The sequence below is a fragment of the Panthera onca genome, chromosome B4 (assembly GCF_046562875.1).
Source record: "Panthera onca isolate mPanOnc1 chromosome B4, mPanOnc1 haplotype 2, whole genome shotgun sequence".
NCBI lineage: Eukaryota > Metazoa > Chordata > Mammalia > Carnivora > Felidae > Panthera > Panthera onca.
The window spans coordinates 89,540,997-89,568,799 of record NC_138345.1 but is presented as its reverse complement, the minus strand read 5'-3'; the positions used below and the strand labels follow the sequence as shown (position 1 = coordinate 89,568,799).

At 48.0% G+C, this 27,803-nt stretch overlaps 1 protein-coding gene across 1 annotated transcript in view; it reads right to left on the bottom strand.

Annotated features, from left to right (window-relative positions):
- Positions 1 to 139: 139 nt before the first annotated feature.
- Positions 140 to 27,803, bottom strand: part of RASSF3 (Ras association domain family member 3) — a 72,095-nt gene continuing 44,431 nt past the window's right edge. Inside the window, exons 2-5 of the mRNA XM_078449722.2 lie at positions 11,219 to 11,326; positions 8,891 to 9,128; positions 6,804 to 6,913; positions 140 to 2,894 (exon numbers count right to left, since the gene is read on the bottom strand). Of these exons, the coding sequence (XP_078305848.1) occupies positions 2,745 to 2,894; positions 6,804 to 6,913; positions 8,891 to 9,128; positions 11,219 to 11,326 (606 nt within the window). The 3' untranslated portion in view covers positions 140 to 2,744. The remainder of the gene's footprint in view (positions 2,895 to 6,803; positions 6,914 to 8,890; positions 9,129 to 11,218; positions 11,327 to 27,803) is intronic.

Genomic DNA, 27,803 nt, shown 5'->3' with positions numbered 1-27,803 from the left:
ACAAATGTGCCCCACTCAAACCCAGTAAATCATTGCATTCCCGTATGGTCCTCACATATCTGCAGAAGTTCACCCCACCCCCGTGACCTTCTTTCACCTGGCATATTACGAGCCATAAATAAAAACACACGAACAAACATCAACAACTTCGACTTTTAATAATGGAAACAATTTGCCATTCCAGAAACAACTGTAGGGAAGAAAAATCTTCCCTATAAAAATAAACTCATCAAAATTATAAATATTATAACTTTTTACTTCTGCGATTTAAAATGCTCCCCTGCAATACTACGCCCTTCATTTAACAACATTCCTGTACCATCACATACTGAAGAGAAAACAGTATTACAGCAAAGCTTAGTTTAATTTAACGTAAGAATTTGTACAATGATTTTTTAAAATCTTTGGCCTTAGTGGCCTTTCTTCTTTCGCCCATGAAAAACGCTGCTGCGGTAACCAGTGTTTGGGAGAGAACATCAGTATTCAAAGAACTGTGTACTGACAGAATTTCAATACAGCAACTTTTCCAAATTGCAAATTGTAGTGCACACGACAATGAGCGAGGTTCCGGGTACTACGGAGGAGGATGCCTATTTTAGACAATCTAGTTCAAGTAAAAAAAAAAAAAAAAAAAAGTTGTTTTGTTTTTTTTTTCCCTTCACAGATAGCCATCAGCTACTACTTTAGGTTCTAACAGTGTCTTCATCAGAGAAACAAAAGCTTCACAAAATATAAGCTTACTGGATGGGCGAATAGAAGACCAGGTGGTTGATACCAGTACGCTCAAACCCAAGCCACAGTCTTGAATAGTAAAACCAGTATAAAAATCACGAAGGCATTCCCTGAACAAAAAAGGTAAAGTATTAGATGACAATGTCACTAAAACCTCATCGAGGCACTAAAAAGAAGTTACATGCAAAATTAAACAAGTTGTGCCATACATATTTTATAGCTAGTTCTACTTCCCCACCCCACCCCCCAACTCTCCTTAAAAAGCTTAGGAAGATACGATTGTCGCAGTAACGTGTGTGGCACGGCATGACCGCCACTTACACCTGCCTCCAACAAGATGGGTGTGCTCTGAAAAGTCAGAAGTGCCACACCAAGAGGGGAACAGAAATGCTGCGATAAAAGGCACAGTTCACGTAAGAGGCAAAGAAATGAAGCACCTTGGAATTTCAAAAAGAATCCATTAGGTGTCACCAAAGTGTGGACAATTCCTTGGGAATTTATAAACAAAACACATCTAGACTAAAATAGACCACAAGGCCCCTCTAGAACCAAAGCACACCTTTCCCATTGTTTTCAGATTGCTGAAAAAAGAATGGGGTTATTTTACCTGCTTTCAGGAAGGCTCCTATTGCACATGCCTTTCTTTGGTTGGGAGGAACATGCACGTTTGTGAAAGCATTTCCAGAAAGAACCCCTCTTGTGTGATCAGCTGCGGGGCGGTGGGGGGGGGGGGGGGGGTCCCTCCCTTTCTCGCCACCCTCCTCCCTACAGCCAAGTAGTCCTAGGGTCTATACAATCCATATCCCGATTCTACCTTATGTCAGAACAGACTGTAAGAGGAAGGGGGAAGGAAAAGAGGGGAGACGGAGAAGGAGGAAGGAAGGGAGGGGAAGGGGAGGAAAAGGGGAAAACTGGGGAAAAGAGGGGAGCGATTGTCACAAAAGTATGCTTCTGCGAGCTCTCTACCTGACAAGCCGCTCCCTACCCAGACTCCTTTTCAATCCAGAAAACAGCTGGGGGGCGGGGGGTGGGGGTGGGGGTAGGACCACAACATAACAGAGTTAGCAAACGGTCATTGTCCCACCACCCTGAGAAGAGAGCATTGGGACCGTCCACAGGGAGGGCAGCCCCAGCGGCATGACTCCTGTATGTATGGGTCTGCGAGGTCCACCTGCCGGAATGTTCTGCTCAGCTGCAGACTTCCCAGGTCCCTCCTTTTGGTCTAGCTGCTACTTTCTTTGGCTCTGTTCCCATATTTTACTCACCAGGTAATCAAGCAATACTACAATGGGTTTAACATCTCAAAACCGAATGCGTCCACCTCATCAGCAAATACACCTTTCTCCCCTACCATCAACGCCTCACCCAAACCACATTCCTGCAGAGCTCCCCAACTTCCACTGTCGCCTTCTTGCAAACTTGCTCTTCACTTCCTTTGTCAAACTCCTACGAAACCCTTCACAAAGTCCTCAGAGTTCCTAGCTTCCTGTGCCTTACAGTTCACATGGATTGCTTTCTCTGACATTTAAAAACAAAACACAAACAAAAAACAAAAAACAAAAAAAAAACAGGTAGTTTCAACACAGGACAAGTGTTCAGATAGATTCCTTGTTAAGCCTTTAAAAAATCATTTGCACATCCTTCAGCTTAACAGCATCATCACATAATTAAAGTAACTAAAGGAAAGTAAGGACTTAAAAACAAAAACAAAAACCCCAGAGTCCATGCTTCAAAGCAGTCTGGATGGCTCCAGATGAGACTACAGATTCACAGCTTGCCGAGAGGTAACACCGCAGTGCCGTAACAGAACAAGCTTGCAGAATCCCTTACAGAAGATGCCTAAGGTGCGGGACGCTGCGTGACCAGGTTTTGGGAACTAGATCTAGCGATCGAAGAGGGAAGACCCTAGCGTCACGGGGCAAGAAGACAGCCCTCCGACGAGAGAGACCCTTGCGCCGGTTTGTACACAGGTCCTGCGCCTTTCCTTCCCGAGCGGCAGGGAACCCGGTGCCTTAATCGGGTTTCCACACCTCACTGAGGGCTTCTTCCAGCTTGTGTCTGTAGGCTGCGTAGCGCCTCTTCAGGCTCTGCAGCTGCTCATCTTCCTCCTTGTCCAAGATCCGCAAGAAATTCTGTAGTTCTGGAAGGCTGAAGGCTTCCCACTGTGAAAGGACACAAAAGAAAAATGCCAGGTGTTGAAGTCAGAACTCGGGAATGCTGGCCCAGAGCAGGCGGGGGTGTGGCTGCCCCTCCTACTCCAGCCAGCGTTTCGAAAGGCCTGTTTTACAAGGTTACAAGGTTTTTAAGGCTGTCTTACGCAGCCCTCCCACGGAATGCGGCCCCTGCCCTCCAGATGGCAGCCAGGCCAACCCCCACACTCTCACCCCGCGTCCTTCCCTCTTCCCACTGGCCTCCACAAGGGCTCCCACAAGAGCCAAAGTGCTCTAGACACTTTCACTGCTGATTTGGCCCCTCTTCCTCTGACCCCAGAGGCTCCCCTACCCGCCCCCTCTCCCTGGAGTCACCACTGTCACTGCCTTCTTCCTCACCTCCCACAATCTTACCGGGGCCTAAAGCAGCTGTCCAATTGGCCTGCTTTTCTCTACCTTTACTGCCCCTGATTTATCCGCCATCCTTTTCTCCATTCCTGGGAGAGCCTCGCCCATGTCCTTCTTACTCTGGTCTTAGGTTCCCCACTCTGTTCCCCCAACAGTGAGCCTCAATCCTCTGTAAGATGCAAATCTAGGCCTCACCCTGCCCTGCTAGAATCATTCGGTGGCTTCCCCTAGTTGCTCTTGCTAAGTCTGAAAGACTCTAACCCCTCTAGCACCCTCCGCACCCCCTCCCCACCCCACCCCGCCATGCTGTGGCCCTCACCCATAACATTAGCCTCCGTGGCTGTGCACATGTTCTCCACTCTGCCTGGCGAACTCAACTCAACCTTCAAGCCTCAGCTTAAATGCCACTTCCTCTAAGAAGTCTTCCATAATTTCCTCCCTCCCTTCCCACCCAGAACTACATCCCTTAGAAGCTCTCACTGAGCAATGGCAGCCACGATCACAAAAGATTTAAAAGTTATGACCATTATTTGCTGAGTACCTCCCTCACCTACACTTTACCTACACTGCAGCTGCTGCACCTCTCACTATTTGAGGTTTGTCTCTTGCCCTCGAGTCTCTGAGTTGTTTCCCCAACAGCACCTGGTACCTAGCAGGCACAAAATAAACACCGGTGGGGTTTAAATTTTGTTTTAACTAAAGCAGTCAAGAAAGGTACTTGGCATCACGGGGGAGTTTTTGTTTGTTTGCTTTTCGACACATCCTCCCCTCCCAAAAGGGGACCCTGGGTCTTCTGCTGAGAATCACTGCCTCCGTCAGGAACAATTTCCGATGGGGACCTCCCAGGAGTGTGGGGAGGAAAAAGACTGGAGATAACCTAATACAAGTGGAACAGATGGAACAGAAGGAATAAAACCGCCAAGTGGGCACATGGTAGAAGGCTTTTTGGAGAGGAATTCTGACCTGGTTATTAAAGAGAATAAGAAACATGGAGTAGGAGAACAAAACTTTCTACATTAGAATACGCCATTAATTAAAACAGCACTGTCAGGGAAAAGGGGGGGCGGGGAGGGCGCCTGGGTGGCTCAGTGAGTTAAACGTCTGACTCTCGATTTCGGCTCAGGTCATGATCTCACCGTTGGGAGATGAAGCCCAGCATCCGACTCGGTGCTGAGAGGTAGAGCCTGCTTGGGATTCTCTCTCTCCCTCTCTCTGACCCTCTCCCTCACTTGCACTTTCTCTCTCTAAAATAGATAAAATGGAAAAAAAAAATTCCTTAATAAAATAAAACTGGGGCACCTGGGTGGCTCAGCTGGTTAAGCGTCCGACTTGAACTCACAAACTGTGAGATCGTGTCTGAGCTGAAGTCCTGCATCAGGCTCTCTGCTGACAGATCAGAGTCCACTTTGGATCCTCTGTCTCCCTCTATCTCTACCCCTCTCCCACTCGTGTGTACGCTCTCTCAGTCTCTCTCTCTCTCTCCCAAAAATAAATATTTTTTTACATTAATAAATAAAAATAAATAAAATAAAATCTTTCTGTCTCTCTGTTCCTCCCCCGCTCACACTTTCTCTCTCAAAATAAATTTAAACAGTAAAAAATAAATACATCTGGGCGCCTGGGTGGCTCAGTCGGTTAAGCGTCTGACTTCGGCTCAGGTCGTGATCTCGCGGTCCGTGAGTTCGAGCCCCACATCGGGCTCTGTGCTGATGGCTCAGAGCCTGGAGCCTGTTTTGGATTCTGTGTCTCCCTCTCTCTCTGACCCTTCCCTGTTCATGCTCTGTCTCTCTCTGTCTCAAAAATAAATAAACGTTAAAAAAAAATTTTTTTTAATAAATACATCTTTAAAAATAAAAAATTAAAATTAAAAAAAAAGCACTGTCTTCCTAAAACCCCCCAAATAAACTTCCAATTTAGACATATGAACATAATTTACAAAGCATGTTTACATACATTTTTAATTTGTGACTCAAAGCCACCTTTTAAAATCTTTAGTCCCACTCTACAGATTTTAAAACTGAGGACTGAAAAGACTGGAAGATTTACCCAAGGTCATGCTCCCAATCTAACAAGAGGACCAGTAGGAAGCTGAGACTTGGTTTCCTTTCCTTTTTTAAATTTTTTTTTAATGTTTATTTATTTTGGAGAGAGAGAGAGAGAGAGAGAGCTCACGAGCAGGGAAGGGCAGCAAATGAGGGAGACACAGAACCCAAAGCTCTGAGCAGTCAGCACAGAGCCTGATGTGGGACTTGAACTCAAGAACCGTGAGATCATGACCTGAGCTGAAGTCAGACACTTAACTGACTGAGCCACCCAGGCACCCCACTGGTTTCCTAACTTTTAACCTGGAAACTATTCTCATTGTATCACATGATGTTCTACATGGATAACATTTCCTGTTCTAGACAGAAGACGGAGACCCAGGCCTTGAAGATTTACTCAAGCATCATTTTAAACCTGACATTTGATCTAGAAAAATGGTATAAAGTGCTTTTTCCTTCAACAGAACTGGCCTAAATTCAATCCTCCCTGGAGAGAAAATGGCAAATGATGCATATACCAACATAATTTCTAAATCATTCTGGCAAGAGGAAAAAAAGATTCTAGAAAGTTAAAGGTCTTTCATGGTAAAGAGATTCCATTTCCTTTTATTTCTCTTTAAATGAATAAGCCTGCAGATGTTTGTTAGTAGCAAACATATGGAGAGTGTCGACTTTCATAGTTTAACTGGATTGGGGCAATTTGGAGGTAGAAGGGGTGATAAGCGCTCTTTAGGTGGGAGGCAGCTTTCTTTCTTACTCTCCTCCCACCTCTGAAAACTACACACCAAGAGAATGGATGTTGTAAAAAAAAAATTATATTGTAAGCTAACTTCGGGTCTGTTTCTGAAAACTGAAAAACACAGGGACACCTAGGTGGCTCAGTCAGTTAAGTGTCTGACTCTTGCTTTCAGCTCAGGTCATGCTCTCTCTCGGTTTGTAGGATCAAGGCACACGTCAGGCTCCACAATGATAGCATGGAGCCTGCTTGGGATTCTCTCTCTCCCTCTCTCTCCCCATCCCCACCCTCTCTCATTTGGAAAGAAAGAGAAAGAAAGAGAAAGAGAGAGAAAGAGAGAGAGAGAGAGAGAGAGAGAGAAAGAAAGAAAGAAAGAAAGAAAGAAAGACAGACAAAGAAAGAAGGAAAGAAAGAAAAAGGAAAGAAAAAAAGAATGAAAGCACAAAAGACAAAGAAAGAAAGAGAAAGAAAAAGAGAGAGAGAAAGAGAGAAAGCACGTTAAAACACACACACACACACACACACACACACACACACACACACACCACACAGAAAGGTATCGTCCACAGACCAGCTCTCCCCCCTCCCAAGAGGTACAGCCAGACACTCACGCGCGCACACACACATTCTCTCCCTTTGTCCCCCTCCCAAGTGGATAAAAAGTCACTCCACTACAGCAGTAAAACAGGATCGGCTGCTCCGTACGGTTTAAAGCAAGAATGAACAACTACTCACCTCTCCGATTTCGTGCTCACGAAGAACAAAACTAAGGGTGTCTGTCCTGGGCCCAGCCACCAAACGCAGGTAGAGCGGATGTTCCCGGTCTGAGAGCTTACAGGCGTAGACTGGGTGAGGAGACAAGCGGCATGTGACAGAGTACTGAACCGTCCCCCGGACCATACGCCCCGCTTACCAGCCCCTCCTCCAGATCAACACAACAGCCCAAGTCACCCAGCCACCAAGTCACCGTCCTCCTCCTCTTGTGACCAGAAACAGCCTATAGTGGAATGAAATCTACACTATTTCCACCGTATGGACAGCTGCACAATATACGCTGCGCCTTGATCAAAAAGGAAATAACTCTCGAGGCACCTGGGTGGCTCAGTCGGTTAAGTGTCCGACTTCGACGGTCTGTGAGTTCGAGCCCCACGTCGGGCTCTGGGCTGATGGCTCAGAGCCTGGAGCCTGCTTCGGATTCTGTGTCTCCCTCTCTCTCTGCCCCTCCCCCGTTCATGCTCTGTCCCTCTCTGTCTCAAAAATAAATAAACGTTGAAGAAAAAAAAAAAAAAAAAGGAAATAACTGTCCAGAATGAATTTAAATGGGTCTTAGTTAGTCCCCAAATGGGCTTACAATTCATTCTGCTCCTCCTTTCAAAACGCATCTGCAACCCCTTTCAGAAACCATAAAAATAATACACCATCCAAAGAACACAAAATTGGAGCACTAGGAGCAAATCTGTCTACAGATTTAGAGTTTTAGCAGCTGCAAATAAACCGGGCGGTCAGGATGCAAGCTCTGGTGACTTCAGGAGCACAGCTGTATGTGTCTCCTCCCACACACTCACCCCCCCACCCTCCCCCGAGGGTACCAGCACTGCCTGCAACGCTGGAAGATTTCGCCAGCCATCAGGGTACTATCTCAACAGGCCGCTATCACACTATTACTGTCCGTGTGTGCCACTCCAGTCCAGGTGGGCAGGCACAGCAGCTGGCAGGATAAAATGCCATCTGAGCTCTTTTACGTTATTTTGGCACTTCTGGAAAAAACTGCATCGCAGGTCCTGATTTCCCTGTGGACGGAAACCCCCACAACTCTGAGCCTGGGGCCTCTTGAGGGTAGGCAGGAATCTTGGCCTGCCCCTCTTCGTATTCTGCAGGTGGCCTGTGCTCAAAACAGAGCATGCACACCTAGCAACTAGCTGGGTTCCATCCCCATGCAACTGAAGGGCAGTTCTCTCATGTCAGGTTAGTGTATTTTCCTCCATGGCTCTGCTGGAGGCTTTACCCCCCAAAAGCACAGTTTAAGTAGCTGATCACCCACACATAGGTACCATTTGCAAACGAGCTCTTGATGAATCACTGGATCACAGTGGTATCGATTTCTGCTCAAGTACCTGCCCTCGACTACTGTGTGTTCAGTTTCACGCAGTTCTTTAATATTCTCTTTCTATCCACCGAACGTGGGTATTAAGTTCAGACAGGCAGACCCCAGATCGGAATGTCATTCATCCAGCGGATTGGCCTCTGGAGAGCTACGTACCAAAATGCCCCAGCGTCAAGGCCAGTGTGGCAAGCTAAAGAAACTGAAGAACTCACGGCTGTGCCACTCCAGGCTGAGATGTTCAGGCACACGTGTGCCTCCCACCCTCAAAGTCTCTGAGGATGCAGGCCCCCCCACACCACTCCATGTTCGGATGCACATCAAATGTGGGATGTGCTAATGAAGCCTTCAAGCACAGAGGCATTCCTTTTCGTCCTGAAGAGCATCAAAATCAAAGCGGGAAACAAAAAAAAAACAAAAAAACAAAAAAACAAAAAAACCCTCAAAGCTACCCCCCCTCCATCCCGTGCACACATCACAAACTCCTCCACAAAGGCCCATCACATGTGGGTGCCTCGGGGCTCCTCAGACCCCCAACTAGCCAACTCAAAAATACGGAAAGCCAGCAAACATCAGGTGTGAGCCACGATCACCACAGCTTCCAGAACCCACCCCAGGGCTCTGACACCACCGAGGTAGAGACACCCAGCAGTGTCCTTTCTGCAAATGAGGACAGAGACCTAAAAGCAGAGACCTTTTCATCTCACGCACGGCAGCATACCTTGGTCTTCCCTGTGACAACGCTTATAAAGTGCAAACTTGGCAGGGCTCTCGGTCACGAGAAACTTCTTGAGCAGGGCCTCGATCACTTCCCCCACGGTGTTCGTGCTGCTGATGTGAAGCGTGTTCGTACAGCCATTGCTACTGGGAGCAAGCTTTCCAAGGCTCGGAGAAGTCTGTGGGGGTCTGCAGAGTTCCATCTGGACTTTAATGAAGCCAGTGTAAATCCCATTTGAGTTCTGAAGCCAGAAGAGAAGCACACACTTAGTTGCGCTGACTGCGGCATTCGGCATGGCATTCGAGGGAAGCACCCCGGCAAAACAAGAGAAAGAATGTCTCGCCTTCCTTCTCTTGGTCTTTGTTTTTCCTGCTCTGTGGCAGAACTTCAGTAAAGATCACCCCTGAGGGAATGATCTCAGAGGGAGGGAACACCCCCAACAAAGTGCTTCCAGAGCAAGGTCTGTAGGGCAGATGTGGGACAGAAGCCTCCCCCTGCTTTGGAGACCCGAAGCGCCCGGAGCTACATGTGAAAGGTCAGGGCCCGTTGGAGAGGTTACAATCCCCTGGGGCAGTGGCCAGCCCAATCCCAAGACGCCTTCACACATGGGGGCCTCCGTCCATGTCCATCCGCAGCTGATGGCCAGCTATTACACAGAAAAGGAAGGTCACTGGGGGGCTGGGAGACACCCAAGTAACCTGGAGTGGTCAATGAACAACCTATTTCATTCCCAGTGGCTTTACGGTATGTCCTCAATGACCGATCTCACTCAAACTTTTGTACACAACACATATGCCATATACAGCGTGGGGTACACGATGATGTGATCCCGGCACCTCGAGCGACAAGATGTGCAAAACAGCCCGAAGGTACGATGTGAACTACAGAGTTTGTAAGGACTTGTCTTTCTGGTCTGACTTGTACCTCCGTCTACATACTATTTCCTAACAGTTTTACTGAGGTATAATTTTTATTACCCCCCCCCCAAAAAAAAAATCACACATATTTATACAGACAACTTGTTGAGTTTAGCGTTTAACCGAGAGCAGAATTACTATTTCTTGGTTGCCAAAAATAGTAATAACGGTCTGGGCTTCATTTTTTCTTTTACAGCGGGTATATTTAGAAAAAGTTTATTCTAACGTTTTATTAAAACAAATCTTCAGGTGTTATATCGATAAATGAGACAGTTAAAGTCAAACATTAAAAATCTCCTTTTTGGTCCATATATTTCTTCCTTTCCACAAGGTCAACTTACAATGCCAATTCGTGTGTTCATTCCTTGGAAAGTATTATACGACACTTAAAATTTCTATCTATGAAACGAATGGAAACCTGCATGTTTTAATCTCCATGGTGGGAAGGGAAGAAGAAACCATGGCAAGTGGACTATTTCTCCTCTGATGAAAAATGCATTTGAAAAAAGAAATGTGAGCATTGGAATGACGAAGCTGGGATCGTCTGTCCCACCCCCCCTTCTGGGGGAGTCTGCCGGGGAGGGGTTCTTTATCACAAAGGCTTGGATTTAAAGGCTCCTCCCCAAAGGTCAGAGAGCTCAGTAGGGCCTGTCCTAAACGGGTCAGCCTAGTCTTTGCTCAACTGTCAAGTTCACGGTCAACAGACTGACAGGCCGAAGTCCAAGGGCCCTGGAAACCGGCAAAGGGATGGCAGGTGCCTCAAGGAAAGTCACCAAATGCGAGGACGAGGCACAGATGCCAGTCCAGTCTGTAGGCACATGAATACTGTGGCTTTGTTGCTGGCTCTCCTTGTACTGTCACTAAGCCCTGGGCCTCCTTCCTCCTAAACCCTCACCCCCGCTGAGCATTAGCGTTCGGTACCACACTGTTGAAGCCCGAAACGGCAACGTGTAGGACGTGAGCACGACCTCCCTCATCTTCCACAACAACCAGCTGAGAGAAATCTTAGCTCAAGTATATTCTGAGCCACGGGCACGAAATCCTTTTGCTGACACTTCCAAACTTATCTGCACAAGATAAAACTTATCTAAAGCCTTATTAGAATCTGAGTCACCACCTGTATGTGAAACAGACAGTGGTTATACTCAACGCTAAACATCCTTTGGGGGGGGGGGGGGTCACAAAAACGTTTACAATAAAACTGTAAAGTGTTCACCGATGTTCACCTACTTCAACATAGAACTTTACTTTGAAAGCTGCGGAAACACTCCACCTTACCGTCCTGCACACCTTGGCCATTCAACCTCTGCAAACGCTACTCGGAGATTTTAAAACACATAGACTGTAGTCCCAACAATTTACATTCATTTGTCTTTCGACCCGTGCCAACATGGACAGTACCGTGGGTGCTTACCAAGGTCATCTTCAACTTGTCGGTGACTGCTAAGTTGTATTTGTGAACTTTCTCTTTGATTTCCTCTTTGCTGAGGTAATTGTGGGTTTCCTTCTCTTTCTCCACATCCTAGAAGGAAAACAAGCCGTGCCACACATGAACAATCATAGAAAAAATGCAGGTAAGGCAGGACTCTTTATACAGTCCCCACAAGAACTCTGGGGCACTTCACCTCGAAACACACGCGCAGACATGAGCACACACACACCCTCTCGCTGTCAAACTCTCAGGGTCATCCACCGAATATGGTTCTCCTTCCTTCAGACTACCACCTTCCTGAGGGCTACAACTAATTTGTCAGCAGCTAATGGCAACGCTTCATTAATTATTATTTTGTGAAACCGCCTTTGCTAAATTTCCCTTCTGCACAGACACCATTCTCTCAGAGTGCCTGTAGGATTGGCTATTTCCATTTATTGTATTTTTTTGAGAGAGAGCGCACACGCACAAGCAGGGGAAACGGGCAGCAGGATGGAGAGACTCTCAAGCAGGCTCCATGCTCAGCGTGGAGCCTGACACGGGCTCGAACCCACAACTCTGGGATCACGACCTGAAGCGAAATCAAGAGTCAGCCGGCTCAGCCTCAACCGAGACACCCAGGTGCCCCAGGCTATTTCCATTTTAAACAATATTTAAAGACACAAACCAAAAGCTCCTCATTAGCAAATTCTACGAACTTTACGGTCTTTACAGCTTTATGCCATATTTATAAGCAAAAAGTATGGTAATTAATCATGTTAACTGGCACTAACCAATGACCTAATTACACACAACTACCACAGGGTAATTGATCTTCCAAACACATTGTCATGTCAAGATACAAGTAGCCAGATTTCCCCTACTCACCCACTCGCAACCCATCCAGTCTCGACCCCGGCTTGGACTGTCCACACTGTGGACGGGATGATAGTAAACCCTCTTTCCACTGAAGAATTCAATAACGGTTTCTCGTCTAAAGAGCTCAAGCAGTGCGTGATATGATGTAATGGCTAGATGCAATCACAGACGGCCAGACTTCAGTGTGCTGTGACCCCCAAGAAGCCAAGCATACAACACACCTGGCTTGTGTTGCATTTAATTCTCCCAACAACCTAACTAAGTAGACATTATTATTCTGGCTTCCAAAGGAAGTCAAGTTCTAAGTAAATTCACCTGCCAATAGAAACTTAGCGGTTCTGTGGCAGTGAGAGAACTTCCCTGAAGCCTGGTTCCAAAGCCTACCAACCCTCAGTAACTCCAAATCCTGAGATCCCTCGGGAAGTGTGTGGTTTGTCCGGGGACACCTCAACTAGTTAAGAGATCAAATTTAATTTTAACCCAGGTCCTCTATGTTGCTTCCACTAACAAGAATAGGGGGGCGCCTGGGTGGTTCAGTCCGTTAAGCGTCAGACTTCAGCTCAGGTCATGATCTCACGGTGCATGACTTTGAGCCCTGCATCAGGCTCTCTGCTGTCAGCACAGAACCCAGTTCGGATCCTCTGTCTCCCTCTGCACTCCCCCCCACCCCCCCACCCCCATGCACTTGCCCATGCTCACTCTCTCTCAAAAAATAAGTAAACATTAAAAAAAAAAAAAAAAGCAGTAAAAAAATAAAAAAATAACTTTACAGAAGCTTCAATGACTATTTCTAAGGAAATTCAAAACATATATTGTAACTCTCGGCTTGGCCCTGCTCTTTCCAATCCACAATTAGCTGGCCATGGGCCATAGCTGAAAAAAGATCTTGAGTCTTTGTGTCGACTTTGATTTTTCAGTACAGACTGTCCAAAGACTCTTCAGAGCAAATACTAAACAGTGAACCTAAGGGATTTCCACTTCCTAACGAGTGAGATGTGGCACTGGCAGAGCTAGAGGGTGCTGTGAAAAGCGTGCCCAATTCCAGCGAGACGGGGGGCTCTGGTCCAGAGTCTCTCACCAACTAATCCCGTGCCCTCCGCTCATTGACCTGAAGCCACTCCCTCATTTCCTAGGAAATAAAGGGACCAGAGTGAATCATCTCAACGGTGCTTCTTGACCCTAACAGGACAACTTTGCAAAAATCTGACACTGCTCTCACTGGTGGGACCTATGGGGCAAAATGGTTCCATTTGAGGAATCAAGGCAACCAAAGACCCACCATTAAAAATGTACAAAGTAGCTAACTACACAAATATCGTAGCGTACGTCCACCCTAGGGGCTTACCACCTAAATAAGAGAAGGGGGAAACGGAGTGATTAAGAGCAAAGAGCAAGGTCAAGTCCATTTAGAATTTAGTGAGGTGTTTTTTTTTTTTTTTTTTTAAGAATCCGTGTGATTTTTTTTTTTTAAGATTTTTTTTAAGTTTATTTATTTGGGGGGCGGGGAAGGGCTGCAAGAGAGAGAGAGAAAGAGAGAGAGAAAGAGAGAGAGAGAGAGAGAGAAAGAGAGAGAGACAGAGAGAGAGAGAGAGAGAGAGAGAGAGAGAGAGAGAATATCCCAAGCAGGCTCCACGTTGTCAGCACAGAGCCCAACACAGGGATCAAACCCACTAAATGTGAGGTCATGACCTGAGCCAAAACCAAGAGTTGCTCAACTGACTGAGCCACCCAGGCTTTCCACACCCAACACAGGGCTCAAATTCACAACCCCAAGATCAAAAGTAGTATGCTCTACTGACTGAGCCAGCCAAGCGCCCCTAGTGAGTTCTTAACTGTCCCTAGGCCACCTCATGTCAGCATTCCCAGCAGCGTGAGGAAAACCGAAGGCGCTAGCTGGCCTGCAAACAGAAACTCACCCCGGCTTGCCCACAAAAGCATAGCTGAGACATACTTGTGCAACAGCTATCCTTCCTTCTCGGAGATTAAAAACCAAGGAAACTGTAAGCAACGATAACAGAAAAGAGTTGGGCCCAAGGACCTCCACGATCCTTTCAAGGCAAAACACCTTGTTATTAAAAGATTAACTGGAAAGTAAATCCCAGAGAAGCAGCTAAACCCTAGAAGGCTGGGACCCTGAGTTTTTTACTGAGATATAATGGACATATAACACTATTTGTTTTAGGTGTACATCATAAGGATTTGACATACGTATATACTTCAAACCAATTAGCCCCAGTTTAGTTAACATGCATCATCACTTCACATCATTAGGATTTTTTGTTTCCTGTAAGAACGGTTAAGATCTACGCCATATTTTTAAGTCAACTGACATAGCAATTGCCCACAAAGGCCACAGACCAAGGCCTGCTCACTGAGCAAATATTTACTGAGCTCCTGCTGTGTGCCAAGCGCTCGCCTGGGCGTGGGGACGTCAGGCACCACACCTCCACCCTCATGGCACTTATTGTCCAGCGAAGCCCGAGTCTCAGTGAAGAATGTCAAGGAAAAAAAGCTTCTGAAATGATAAAAGCAACGCTCTGAGTGGAGTGTAGAAGCAGGGGGAAAGGAACAGAAGTCACGAGCTCAGGCTGTGGAGTGAAGGACACTGGTTCCTGTTAGTATCAGAATGGGAGGAAGTCTCTAGAGCTGGAAAACTTCCAAATTGTTATCCCTTTAAGACCCCCCCCCCCTTCCTCTCACACAGGGAAGGATCCCCCTGCCCTTCCTCCAAATACAATGCCTTTGGGAAGACGGCCTTACGAGCAGAAAGAAGGAAAAAAACATGCAACACTGAAGGGACAAAGTAGGTACATGGGTGCAAAAGGTAAAAATAAGGAGGAGCTTTTAAAAACCTGTGTGGCAAGTGCAGAACAGATCAAATAGTATAGACGTTAACCTTGAACTGCGATGGCAAGGACAGGAAATGGCATGGGGCGCAGCAGTCTGAAGTATCCTTATTGTTCTTGGCGGCCGAGGCGGTGACGCCACACCCAAGTACGTCTGTCTGGGCAGTTACAGGTCCTCTTTTTTATAAGCCACCTTTCTTTTATAGTCTCCCAACCCTCCAGTTTTTCAGTTCTTCCATGAAAAATTATCAACCCTAGACTCTTCCCTAGTGTGTTCATCCTGCAAGCCCGAGGGCTGCTCTGGGGTTCGCTTCGGTTCCTGGGTGGGGTCACCGAGACGTTTCTCCACCGGTGAACTTTCTCACAGGGCCACACCCTGCCTCCCAGACGCGGCGTGGTCCTCGTGCGGCGTGGCCCCATCCCATTTTAAATCAAGACTGTCTGAGAATGAACGCACCGCTTTACAAACCTGTTTATACCCTTTCTTGCTAACTCTCCTGGAATTTGACATTTTATCTCACCTTAAAATTTTAAGTCCAAAATATAACAACAGCAAAACAGAAAGCATCCAGGAGGACTGTGACCACGAGCGGGAACGAGGGCTGGACCCCTTGCGCTGGGGAAGGCATGTGGCCTCCGGCGTGGGCATACACAGGTCTGATTCACAGCTTTGCCACGTCCTCGCTGTGTAACCCAAGGCAAGCTCTTTAACCTCTTGGAGACCATTTTCTCATCTCCGTAAAACGTGCAAGCCAATACGTACTTGACAGAGCTGCGACGAAAATACGATACAACTCATTATCCAACAATTCTACTGAGTGCCTGCGGGCGCCCCAGTCGGGGCCACGCACTTACGGCCAGGACAGACGGCCGTGGCCGCTGCCTTTCTACCTTTCCACAGCTGACAGCCTAGTCAAGTTTGACCCACTCCCGCCCCACTCCCTCTCGTGTCTTCTTTAAAAAAAATAAAACTATTGACCCTTTAAAAAAGCAACTAGCACAGCTTCTCTGATTGGGTGGGGGACGCCCCGGTAGACGCGCGGTGCCTGATGACAGACGCAGTGGATGGTGTCAACACCTCCCGGTCCCACAGGTCCCACGGCTCTCGTGTGGAGCTGCTCTGACTCCTGGCCAGGTTTGAGGGCTAGCACGTGTCAGTGGGAAAGGGTGAACTTACCGGGCCAGCAGGCGCTTACTCTAAGTGATGCTAGATTCCAAACTTACGAATTCCTACTTTCAAGCTCATCTTCCGGTGGTGGCAACTGGCAGTCACCTAATGATGTCCCGAACATACTGGGATACCCGGCGCACTACACACGGAACCAGTGCAGACCTGGGTACGGAACAAACCACAGGGACCCCGCAGGCTGTAACCGCACTGTCCGGGGGCAACGGGCCCCCGCTGCAAATGGAATGCAGGGACAGCTCGAGGGGAATGGAGTGTTGGTAGTGACTTCTTTAAATGTCCTCCTCCCAGGCTCCGTTCCCACAAAGACAGCAAATAAAGTGTTGTGGACCTAACCAAAACAGAAAAATCTTCTCTGGGAGAGATCTTTCCACTGCGGTCACAGACAGACCTAAAAGCAAACCAAAGCAGGCTCGCACTTAAGCACCAGTATCAAGCAAGTGATTTCCAGCAGCGGGTGAGCAAGCAGTTAGGGGACTCCAAGGCAACTTCCAGAAAGTCCAGTTAGATGCTCCTGAACTAGGTTTTAAAGTATAACTAGCAGGGGGCGCCTGAGTGGCTCAGTCAGTGAAGCGTCCAACTCTTGTTGTCAGCTGAGGTCTTGATCTCATCAAGGTCGTGAGTTCAGGCCTCAGGTTCGGCTCCACGCTGGGCACAGAGCCCACTCAAACATTTTAAAAAATTAAAAAATAAAGGGGCACCTGGGTGGCTCTGTCGGTTAAGGGTCCAACTCTTGATTTCAGCTCAGGTTACGATCCCACAGTTCGTGGGAGTGAGCCCCACATCGGACTCTGCACTGGCAGCGTGGAGCCTGCTTGGGATATTTTCTTTCTCTCTCTCTCTCTCTCTCTCTCTCTCTCTCTCTCTCTGCCCCTCCCACTCCTGCTGTCTCTCTCTCTGCCCCTCTCGCTCCTGCTGTCTCTCTCTCTGCCCCTCTCGCTCCTGCTCTCTCTCTCTCTGCCCCTCTCTCACTCCTGCTGTCTCTCTCAACTCCTCTCACTCCTGCTCTCTCTCTGCCCCTCACTCCTGCTCTCTCTCTCTGCCCCTCTCGCTCCTGCTCTCTCTCTCTCTCTCTGCCACCTCTCTCTCTCTCTGCCACTCCTGCTCTCTCTCTCTCTGCCCCTCACTCCTGCTCTCTCTCTCTGCCCCTCTCGCTCCTGCTGTCTCTCTCTACTCCTCTCGCTCCTGCTCTCTCTCTCTGCCCCTCTCGCTCCTGCTGTCTCTCTCTACTCCTCTCCTGCTCTCTCTCTCTCTCTGCCACTCCTGCTCTCTCTCTCTCTGCCCCTCACTCCTGCTCTCTCTCTCTGCCCCTGTTGCTCCTGCTGTCTCTCTCTCTGCCCCCCCATCGCTCCTTCTCTCTCTCTCAAAATAAATAAACTTTAAAAAACTAATAAAGTAGAATTAGCAGGGAAAAACTGTTCTGAAATGTCTTTTAGGTGTGCAGAACAGAAACCCTGTGAGGAATGTAAGAAAGGCCGTCACACAGAGCCAAACCCGCCAAGTCCTTAGAGGATCTTTTAGGCTAGGATCGTGCCCGGCGAGAAGGGTCACAGGGGACAGCTGTGTACTTACATTAGATGCCTGTTGGGACATTCTTCACTTTTGGTGCCACAACCTCTAAGATATAAAAGTAGGCAGAGCAGACGGGGGAGCTGAGTGAGCCCAGAAAGTTCTCTCAAATAAGGAGCAGCACCACCGAGAGACAACAGCACCTTCCACAACGAGGAAATGTCCTATAACTGCTGTCCAAAAGAACAGTCACTAGCCACATGTGGTATCTGAGCAAGTAAAGGGAGACCATGAATTTCCATTTCAATTTTCAATAATTTAAGTGTAAGTAGTTATGTGTGGCTCGTGGGACTCCACCCGGCCACGTGAATCTGGACTGTAGTGGGCGCCGTGCAAACGAACAACAAGGTGGGGAAGCCCACAAGAAAGCAACGCGAACTCTGTGTTTTAAGTAAAAAGACAACCTTTCTGGGACAAATGAAACTCTCTTCCTGAAGGAAAAAGCAACTGTGTCCAGGGGGCCTGGTGCTGCCGTTCTTGACCTTAAAAGTACAGGGTGCTGCTTGCTGCCACGTTCTCACGGCACCAGTGTTGACAATCGGCTGGGTGCCACGTCTAGAGACTCGCGCTTATCTTGGTGAACGGCCTGCTGATTCACCCTGGCCAGTCCAGAGTTTTTTCCCCTGCCGGATGAGAAGATTTTTTTTTTTTTTAACTGCGGGATATAGAGCTGGGATATATTACGTCCCATTAGGTGAGGTTCAGGGATTCACCTTGCCCATTGTAGGCTTCTCTGCACCCATAAAAGAGGTCTGCTGTTCAGGTTTCCGACGGCAAAGAAAAGGCAAGGGAAAGATGTCCCAGCCCCCTCCATCCTCCTGTTATGGAGAAACGCATCTCTGTTATCTCAGGGGAGGAAGAGCAGGTGGAGGGACGGGAGGGCAGCTAAGAGGACAAGGTCAATGCGCACAGTGCTGCCCAGAGGCCGGGTGCCAGGCTCCCCAAGAGTGCCCCCCCAGAACGCTAATCCCCCAGCATGTTCTGTGGGCAGAAAGGGCGCCGCCGCCGCTCCTCGCCTACCTCTCCCACCCCCCTGGCGAGTCCCAGAGGGACCGAGATCTGAGAAGACCCGAAGGTTTAAAACGAAATAACACAACACACACACAAAAAAACCCTGTATCAGTACACAGCAAGAAAACTTGTAAGAAAACAGGCCTGTCATAATGTTGTAACTGGGACATTCGTTAATTATGAGCAAATGGGTACATTACACAAGAACAGATACTTCTTTTCTTAATTATTCACTTAGTGAGTAGATTCTGTACTCAATTCTGGGATATTAGCACACATGAACCACATCTGTTGAACTTGACAATTTTAAACAACTTCTTTGTCCCAAGGCTACTTGTTAAAACAAGAGAACAGCACGAGAGAGTCGATGTGGGCATTTTAGAGGAGTTTTTAAAAAATGGGCTTCAAAAATAGAAGCAGGCAGCACCCTTATAAGGATGGAACACCATACTAGGCTCGTCTTCCATGCACTTGAGAGAGAGGTCAGTGTGCCACCCACTGCCTTTAAATTCTCCCAGCCGCACCCCTACCACTCCGCCACGAGCCACTGTGCCCTGAGAGCACCTTGTGGGCCACCTCCTCGAGGCCCACCCCACCCAGGAAGCCATCCTAGCCACAAGAGCCCTCACTCACCCCTGTATGTTAGGAACCCCTGGGGTACCCCATCCCTGCCGATTTAGCACTCACCGCACACACCTCCACAGTTTGCTGTTTCCTATGTTTGCTCCTGCCTCCCCGTGACCTGACAGCATTTTTAAGTCTTCCACTCACTCTGGAATACGGTGCTGGAACTAGCTCGATGTTGGGGGGGGCGGGGGGGGGGGCGGGGGATATTCCTTTTCAACTGATTGATTCTATCTGGTCACAGAACCCGCATCTACAAGATTGCATTTGCAACCCAGCCTCGCAACATCTTATCTGCAGGAGGTTTTCTGTTTGCTTCTCCAAACTAAATGAATCTGCGAGGGCACACAAAAGGCCTTTATAACAGCAGATACAAAGTTTTACACGCTTCTGTTATGCATCTGCACCATCAAAGGAGACAGTCCTTCAAAGCCTGCGCCTTAAATACCCTCAACACACCCGAGGCAGTGAGAGCAGGCACGGGCCCAGGATGTTAATAAGATTAATTGCAGTTGTGATCCACGCGAAGAGAGTTCCATCTGGGCCTTCCATGACCTCACTTTTTAAACCCCCTGGTTCCCAGTCCGCAATACCCTATATGGCTGTGCTTTCAAAACCCGGGTCGCGTGCCAATCGTCAAACAGCCACTCGTTTGTTTGGAGCCAGAAAACAAAGTTGGAGGTGGACGAGTCTCCTCAGAGTGCCCCAGCCTGAGCGCCCAACCTCAAGGGGTACCAGATTACACTCAACCTCAGCAATCCCAGTTTGACGTGCTTTCAAAGGGAGTCAATTAAGATGCTGTTCATTTCTGAAAGGTGATACATTTTCACAACTGGTTTAACTTTCTCAAATTCTAGGCGAGCTAGGTAAGAAAGAAAGAAGATTATTACAGCCCTCAGAGCCAAGCACATCCAAATCCAGCTAATCAGCTCTGATAATTAGAAAAACAACATGGCCGCAGGTGAGTCAGCAGGCCTGCCTCAGGCCCAGCTCTCTGAGGTGTCAGAAAGGAAGCTGCAGTGGATTCTCAGGTTTCCAAAGGAAGGTGGGTCCTCAAGGAGTTTCCCTGATTATTAAGAAAACATTGGACTATGGTCCCTGTCCTTTTCAGCAGTGAGTTTTCTAACATTTTTGTTTTCATTTAAGTAGCCTCCACACCCAACGTGGGGCCTGAACTCACGACCCCGAGATCAAGAGCTGCACACTTTTGTAACTGAGCCAGCCAGGTGCCCCAGTTTTCTAATATTCTGTATTATCTATACCACTGTCCTAATCAAGTACCTACAAAGTCCACTGAGTATTAGGAAAATTAACTGGAACAATAATATGAGCGATCGCTGAGAAGCCAGGAGAGAAGAAAGACACTACAATGGCAAACGGTGACACAACGTCCACCCTAAATTCTAGATTAAATGGTCTCACTGCTCAAGGCTCTAAGGGTCATTCAGCAGCCAGCCACTTCCTTTGGCTAAGAGCAATTACAATTGTGGCCTTGGAGGCCATCGTCACTAGTTCAGGTTAGCCCAGGGGCACTAGAGGCTCTTCCAAAGGTCAGATCTTGTGACTTCCATATCATTTGAGTGTTCATGGAACCCTTGTACCTTGGCTGTAAGGGGAGGTAGGTTCCGGAGAAAGGAAACGAGCAGGCTCATTTGGAAGTGAGCCAGACGGGAAGCGCGAAGGAACGCTGAAGCCACCAGGACGGGGCAGGTGGAGCCCATCTGGGAAGCTGAGCGGGCTCCAGCTCCACCTACGGCGGGAATGTGAAAGTCAAGGGCAGAGGCTTACAAGCAAATAGGAGTCGTCACCTAATCTGAACAGGGACAGAGTGTCTCAAGAAAATCAGAAGTGCCTATAGGCCAGCACTCCAAGAAAAGTGATCAGAAGCAAGCTTATCTAAGAGACACCTGGTGTTCTTCCTTGCCATCTCTAATAGGAGTCTAAGTTGTCGGCACATAAAAGATTTGAAAGCGACTTAAAGTTCTATGTTTTCATGTAACAATTAAAAAGTGTGGATGACAACAATTTGTTGAGGAGGAGAATGTCCAGGAAGTCACATTTGACTCCTTAGGGTCTGGATTTGCAAATCCTCTATTCTTACCCACCGTAGCCTTGCTAATGCACTAGTCCAAACACACTTGCAAAGCTCCCTCTCATATCGTCTGAGGAATAGGGAGAGACTCGTCGGTCCTTTCAGGCCAGATGTCCAGACCACGAAAGATTTTAATTAGACAAACTTAAAAGTCTGAAGGGGGACGCAAGCTTCAGCTATTTTCTATCACTCTTGTTCCCATCCCCCCATCCCCTCTCCTGAGGTCTCCTTCTCTATGCTCCACTCGAGGCGGCTCTTTTAAGTCTGTTCCTAGCCCTTAAAAGGCTTAGCTGAAGTACTACTGTGTGTATGAGGACTCACTCTTCCACACCACAGGCAATACACGGAGGACAGAGAAAGATACCCCACTGCTGCCCTCCGTTCTCAGAAAGACACCCGTACCTCCAGCTCCACCTCAGCGGCCCCAGGTTTTGGTTTCATCTGAGGAATCACCTTCCTCCTTCCTACCAGGGAGGCGAAAGCACTCTGGAGTAATTAAAAGATGATAGAGCAATTCAAATAAAAATCTGGTGGATTATTACCTCGAAGGGTTTCACCCAGGAATTTGTAAAGACACTCTTTTTCTACAGAAATCCGCTCCTGCCCTCCTGCTTAGCTGTAGATGGGGTGAGAACCACAAAAGTCACAGGAAGTGTGTCAGGGATACAAGGCTGGTCACGGTCAGAGGTGTGGGGTGAGTTAGGACACCCAAAGAATGACCAGAAGAGAGCCCAGGGAGGCAGAACCCCGTGCAAAAACGCCCAGGGGCCTGGCGCTCCTGGCCAACCTCACCCACCTCACTGAACCCAACCCCAGCAGTAGTGGGGTAAAGCAGCACCACTGCCTTTGAGGGTTCTGGCAATCTCTGAAACAGTTGACCTTTCCCTACACTTGGGTGGGGGGGAGGCCTTCTGGATACACCGCCCCCCCCCCCATTCCGCTTCTCCTTCTTTTCTGCCCACTCTTCCAAAACAGGACAGAATTAGGCCACCCAAATCCCTAGGAGGGGCTGAGGGTGGGGAGGAAGGTGGACAGCAAAAGCCCTTAGTGAAACTTGTCACCAAACCCCAGACACCGTGCCACCCTCATCACAACCTGACTCGGGATTCTTAGAATAAACCCAAAATTGGGTACCACTATTCTCCCTATTTTGCAATTGGAAAACAGAAGCTTACAAGGACATGAGGTTGGTTCGTGTAGAAGCTAAGTAAGGGTTGTGCCGCGTCCATCTGATTCAAAGCCCATTAAGCCAGGAGGAGGAGGAAACAACCAACCACGTGCTGGGACAGAGAAAGTGAGTTGAGAAACCCTCAGGTCTAGCACCGCTGGCTCCTGGAGGCTTAGTTGTTGTTTTATTTATGAGAGAGACAAAGAGAGAGAGAGAGAGGGAGGGAGGGAGGAGAGAATCCTAAGCAGGCTCCACACTGCTAGTGTGGACCCCCACGCAGGGCTCGAACTCACGAACTGTGAGATCATGACCTGAGCTGAGGTCAAGAATCAGACACTTAACCAACTGAGCCACCCAGGCACGCCTGCTTAGTTGTTTTAATACACTGTGTTCAACTTGAATTGGGGTGGGGGGCAGCTACCAATACAACCCAGCAATTTATCAGGGAAGTAGTAATCTGGCCAGGACCACAGAGAATTCGTTTAAAAATCAGAAACTGTATTCCCAGCATTAAGAAAATAGCTAAGCAGGGGCGCCTGGGTGGCTTGGTCAGTTAAGCGTCCGACTTCGGCTCAGGTCGTGATCTCACGGTCTGTGAGTTCGAGCCCCACGTTGGGCTCTGTGCTGACAGCTCAGAGCCTGGAGCCTGTTTCAGATTCTGTGTCTCCCTCTCTCTCTGCCCCTCCCCGTTCATTCTCTGTCTCGCTCTATCTCAAAAATAAATAAACGTTAAAAAAAAATTTTTTTTTAAAAGAAAATAGCTAAGTAATACTTCCAAATGTCAAGATGGACCATATAGGAGCTGTTAACATGAAGCCTACAGAAGAGTTTTTAATGGGAGGAGAAAAAAAAAAAAAATCAGAGGAACTGTACATCCACTATGACAAACTATGTGCCTGTTGGAAAAATGGAGTCACTTTTGCTAAGCCCAAGTCACCAAACTAAGATTTCATACCTAACTTACAGTTTCAGCTCCCCCTGCCCCTCCCCCCCAGTGGAACCTCAAACTAGTCAACTTGGAATTACCTGGTCAGCACTAGTGAAGTCAGCAGCATGATAGATCCCTGCTGTCCCCTAAAGGAAGGTGACCTTGCCACAATCTGCTTTTTGCTTTTGTAACTTCCCCATTAGTGTCCCCTACGCCCTGCGTGCCCCGCCCCCAACCCCTGAAAACCTCTCATTTTGTACAGCTCTTTGGAGCTCCGTTCTATCTGCCAGATGGGATGTTGCCCAATTCATGAATCATTGACTAAAGTCAATAAGATCTTATAAAATTTACTCCGTTGAACTTTGTTTTTTAACATGCCTCAAAGACTAGAAAGGAAGATTCCAAAATGTTCACGGCGCTTATGCCAGTCTGGTGAGATCGGAGACGGTTTCTTCTTTCTACACAAAACTTTCACAAAATTTTCAAAAACTCCATAACTGTTAATCGAGGTCTCTGAGGTCTGCATAACTGTTAATCGTTAATCGGGGTGGGGGCAGGGTGGGGCAGGAATCTAGCAAGGAAATAAAAGACTTCCACGTATTAAAAAAAAAAATTCAAAATAACATTAAAAACAAAAGTAAACACAATGCAATTCAGCCCCCATCAGCATAAATGAAACACACTTTGATGTGCTGACTGCGCCTGGGGGGCAAGCCACCTCTAGATAAACAACCCCACATTAAGAACAGAGGCACCAGTGTGGCAAGGCTGTTATCCATTTTCCCTAATGTTGGCAGCCAGCTGCACAGACACCAACGTAGGAAGTTGCTAGAGAGCAAACCAGAGATCTCCTAGGTAAAAACAGGCTTGTGGTCTGGGGAATTTAAAAAAAAAAAAAAAAAAAAAAAGCCCCTCCAGCCACTCACAAAAAAACGAAAACCTGCTACTGCCAAAGACTGTCAAAAAGAAAGCATAGGTTTTTTAACATCACTCGACCAAGTCAACAATTTATAAATTAAAAGCGACTCTCCAAAAGGTGGTGGGGGGGGGGGGGCAGGGGGGTTCAGCATTTCAGTCGTCTTTGTTGTGGAGGAGTGTTCGTGTTGTTGGTATAACCTGAGGGTTCACACACCCTCCAGCTCTGTTTTCCTCCAGGCTTGCACAGGAAGCCCAAGGCCTGGAGGAAGTGCCCTCCCGCCCCACCTTTCCTCAGTGCTGGGGGGGGTGGGGTGGGGGGAGGGGGGGGTCAGGGACCCAGCCGGCTCCACCAGCCACCAGCCAAGACCAGGTCGGCATGGCCTGCAGGGGGGCAGGCAGGGAGCTCTGCCTGCCAAGTGTGGGCTGGAAACACACAAAAAGCAGAAAGCAGACTTGAGGGGGGAAGAAGAGAAACCGAACGTAGTCGAACGAACGTATCGTTAGCATCAGGGGTCGAGACAGATGTGTGTGGATCACGGTGGCGTGGACACTGCTTCAGAGCAGCATTCACTAACCTGAAGACCTGGACAGGAAGCAAGTAGCGGACACGGAAAGAGGAGGTCACCGCACAGTGTTCAAGCCCGGATGTGTGCCTGCTTAGAGCTGCATTCTTCTCCCTGTGTGGGGCATCGCCTGCAGCAACCGTGTCCCTGAGGGCCCGGCACAGACTGTTTCATCCAGGACACCTCAGGAAACATGGAGACAGGACTCCCATCACATTTCACATGTTCTAGACCAGGTCCCCTGCCCACAGATCTGAATGTTTCCCCTCTCACCCTTTCACCTAGCCCACCAATGCCCCCAACCAGGAACTTTTTAACAGTCCACTCGTACGTTTAACAAAACAACTTTAACACAACAACAAAAGACTTACAGAACGTCCTAGAAAAGAAGTACGAACATTTAAGACTTGAAAGGCATTTGTTCCCCAAAGTTAAACAGGCCACACTGTTCAGTTCCTGACTACAAATCAATTCCAGGTGTGACACAAGTTCTTCTACGGTGGATAGGACACATGAAATTCTTTCCAATTTAACACTTTACTTCCTTAGGAACAACTCTTTTCCTCCCAAAATATCAAATTTACAATACTCAATTTCCAGGACGCCTGGGTGGCTCAATCAGTTGGGCGTCCGACTCTTGATTTCGGCTCAGGTCCTGATCTCATGGTTTCATGAGTTCGAGCCCCGCAGAGGCTCTGTGGAGCCTGCTTGAGATTCTCCCCCTTTCTCTGCCTCAAAGAAGAGTCAGGTTCTCACTCTGAGAACCACCTCCCCATCACCAAGTTTCCCAAGACTCTAAGCCAGGATTTATGAGAAAGAACTCGTGGACAGGCCTGGGGAGATTTGCATTGCTGATTAGGGGGAAATGGAGTACTGGCCCAGGCTATTAAACATGGGTTAGATCTACTGTAACCCTCCCAAGAGGCCTTGAGGTCGGAAGTCAAATCCCATTGTTCAGATATATAAACCAATGCAAAGGTCACAGAGGTAGTAGCACGTGAACATGAGGCCTGGCCAGCTCCAAAATCATGCCCTTTCCATGCATTCCAAATGGCTTCTAAAGCCCAGGAGAAAAATCTGTTGCCAACTAGCTGTGTGACTTTAAGAAAGGATATCACCTCTGTGGGTGCCATTTTCTTACCTCTTAATAGAAAAGGAAGGCCTCCTCTCTCCACCCATGAGTCTGCCTCCTCAACAAGGGAGGAGAACAGCATCAGTGGGTCCGGAAGGAGAAAGCAGGAGTGCACGCGGAGTCCCCCTGTCCCTCTGTCCTCACCTGGGGGCTAACGTTCTGCACTCACCCTGCAGAGGGGGCCAGCAGAGCACCGGAGGCCAGCCTTGGGAAGGCCCTCTGCCCATAAGAATAAGCCACATTCTGCACACCAGCATCCTCTGCCGTCAGCCATGAAGGCAAACTTTGGCCTCCACCTTCCTTACCCCAGTCTTCCTTCTCGACTAACTGATCCTTAAAAGAGAAGCCAGGACCCCTCCCTTCAAGGAATTTGTAACACAAAGAGCACACTTTCACAAAACTGGAAAACAGTTTCAGAAACGGACAAATGCAAACTGTTGACCAAGTGTACCTAACTTTCACCAAGTCAATGTTTCCCATATGAGGCAGGGAAACCACATTTTTGGAAAGCACAGACAGTATTTTAAAAACATAAACACACCTCAGAAAGGCCCAGTGCTATCTACGGCCCAGGCAGAGGAAAGGTAGGCAGGGAGGTGTTCTCAGGAGCCTCTCTGTCAGGCAACGGGCTTCTGTCACTACACCCAGACCCTGGCCACGCTTCTGAGCCACTCCCAGCCCAACTAGCTTCTCTCCCCCTTTCTCTTCCGTTCCCACTTCCTTAATTTTCACGTGAAGAGACAGGTCTCTTTGTCAACACCACCAACAAATAATATTTCCCTTTCTTTCTGCTCAGTAAATGGACCAACTTTTTAACGGTGGACAAATATTTGTTAGGCGCCTAAATATTAAGCAAATAGTTGTATGAGGCACTGGGATAGAACAGTGAGCAGAGCACAGGTTCTGCCCTTCGGGGTAGGACAGGGGTGGGACACAGAAAGCTGAGCTATTGAGAACGACAGGTGAGATGAAAGAGAGCACAGGAGGGGTGCGGGGCGGGGGCTCAGTCCGTTGCTTAAGCGTCCAACTCTTGATTTCGGCTCGAGTCGTGACCCAGCCCCTTGTGGGGGTCCGTGGTGAATGCAGCCAGCTTGGGATTCTCTCTCTCTGCCCCTCCTCCCCACTCCATCTCCCCCACCTCGCCCCCTCACTCTTTCTCTCTTTCATAAGAAAAGAAAGCACAGGAAACACCTTGGGAAGGCCTCCTGGAAGAGTGAGCCCGAAGCTGGAACTCACCTCAGGTATTTGTAAATTTTTGTATAAAAGATAAAGTCATTCCTAGTTTGCATCCCCCAAACATGTTACCCACAGCTCGTAAAACGACAGCGAGAAGCGGCTAGAGCACCTGATGGAAGGATTTAGAAAACCAGACTACATAGCTCAAATCAGCTAATTTTAGACAGAGAAAATACTTGCTGTGCTAACGGGTATTTTTAGAAGTCTGTTTCAGTTAACCACTCTGAACGTCTCAGAAGACAGAAAAAAGAAAGGAAGAAATTTCAAATTCACATAGCAAGTAAATGGTTTTCCTTCCTTTGTGCTCCAGCTCTTTCCTCCTAAACAGAAAATAAACAGCACTCTGTAACGAATTCCATTCTATGCCTAAACACTGAAGGTATTTGCTTAGCACTTAGGGAAGAAAGTTCACTACAGCTATCATTTCACGTTGCAT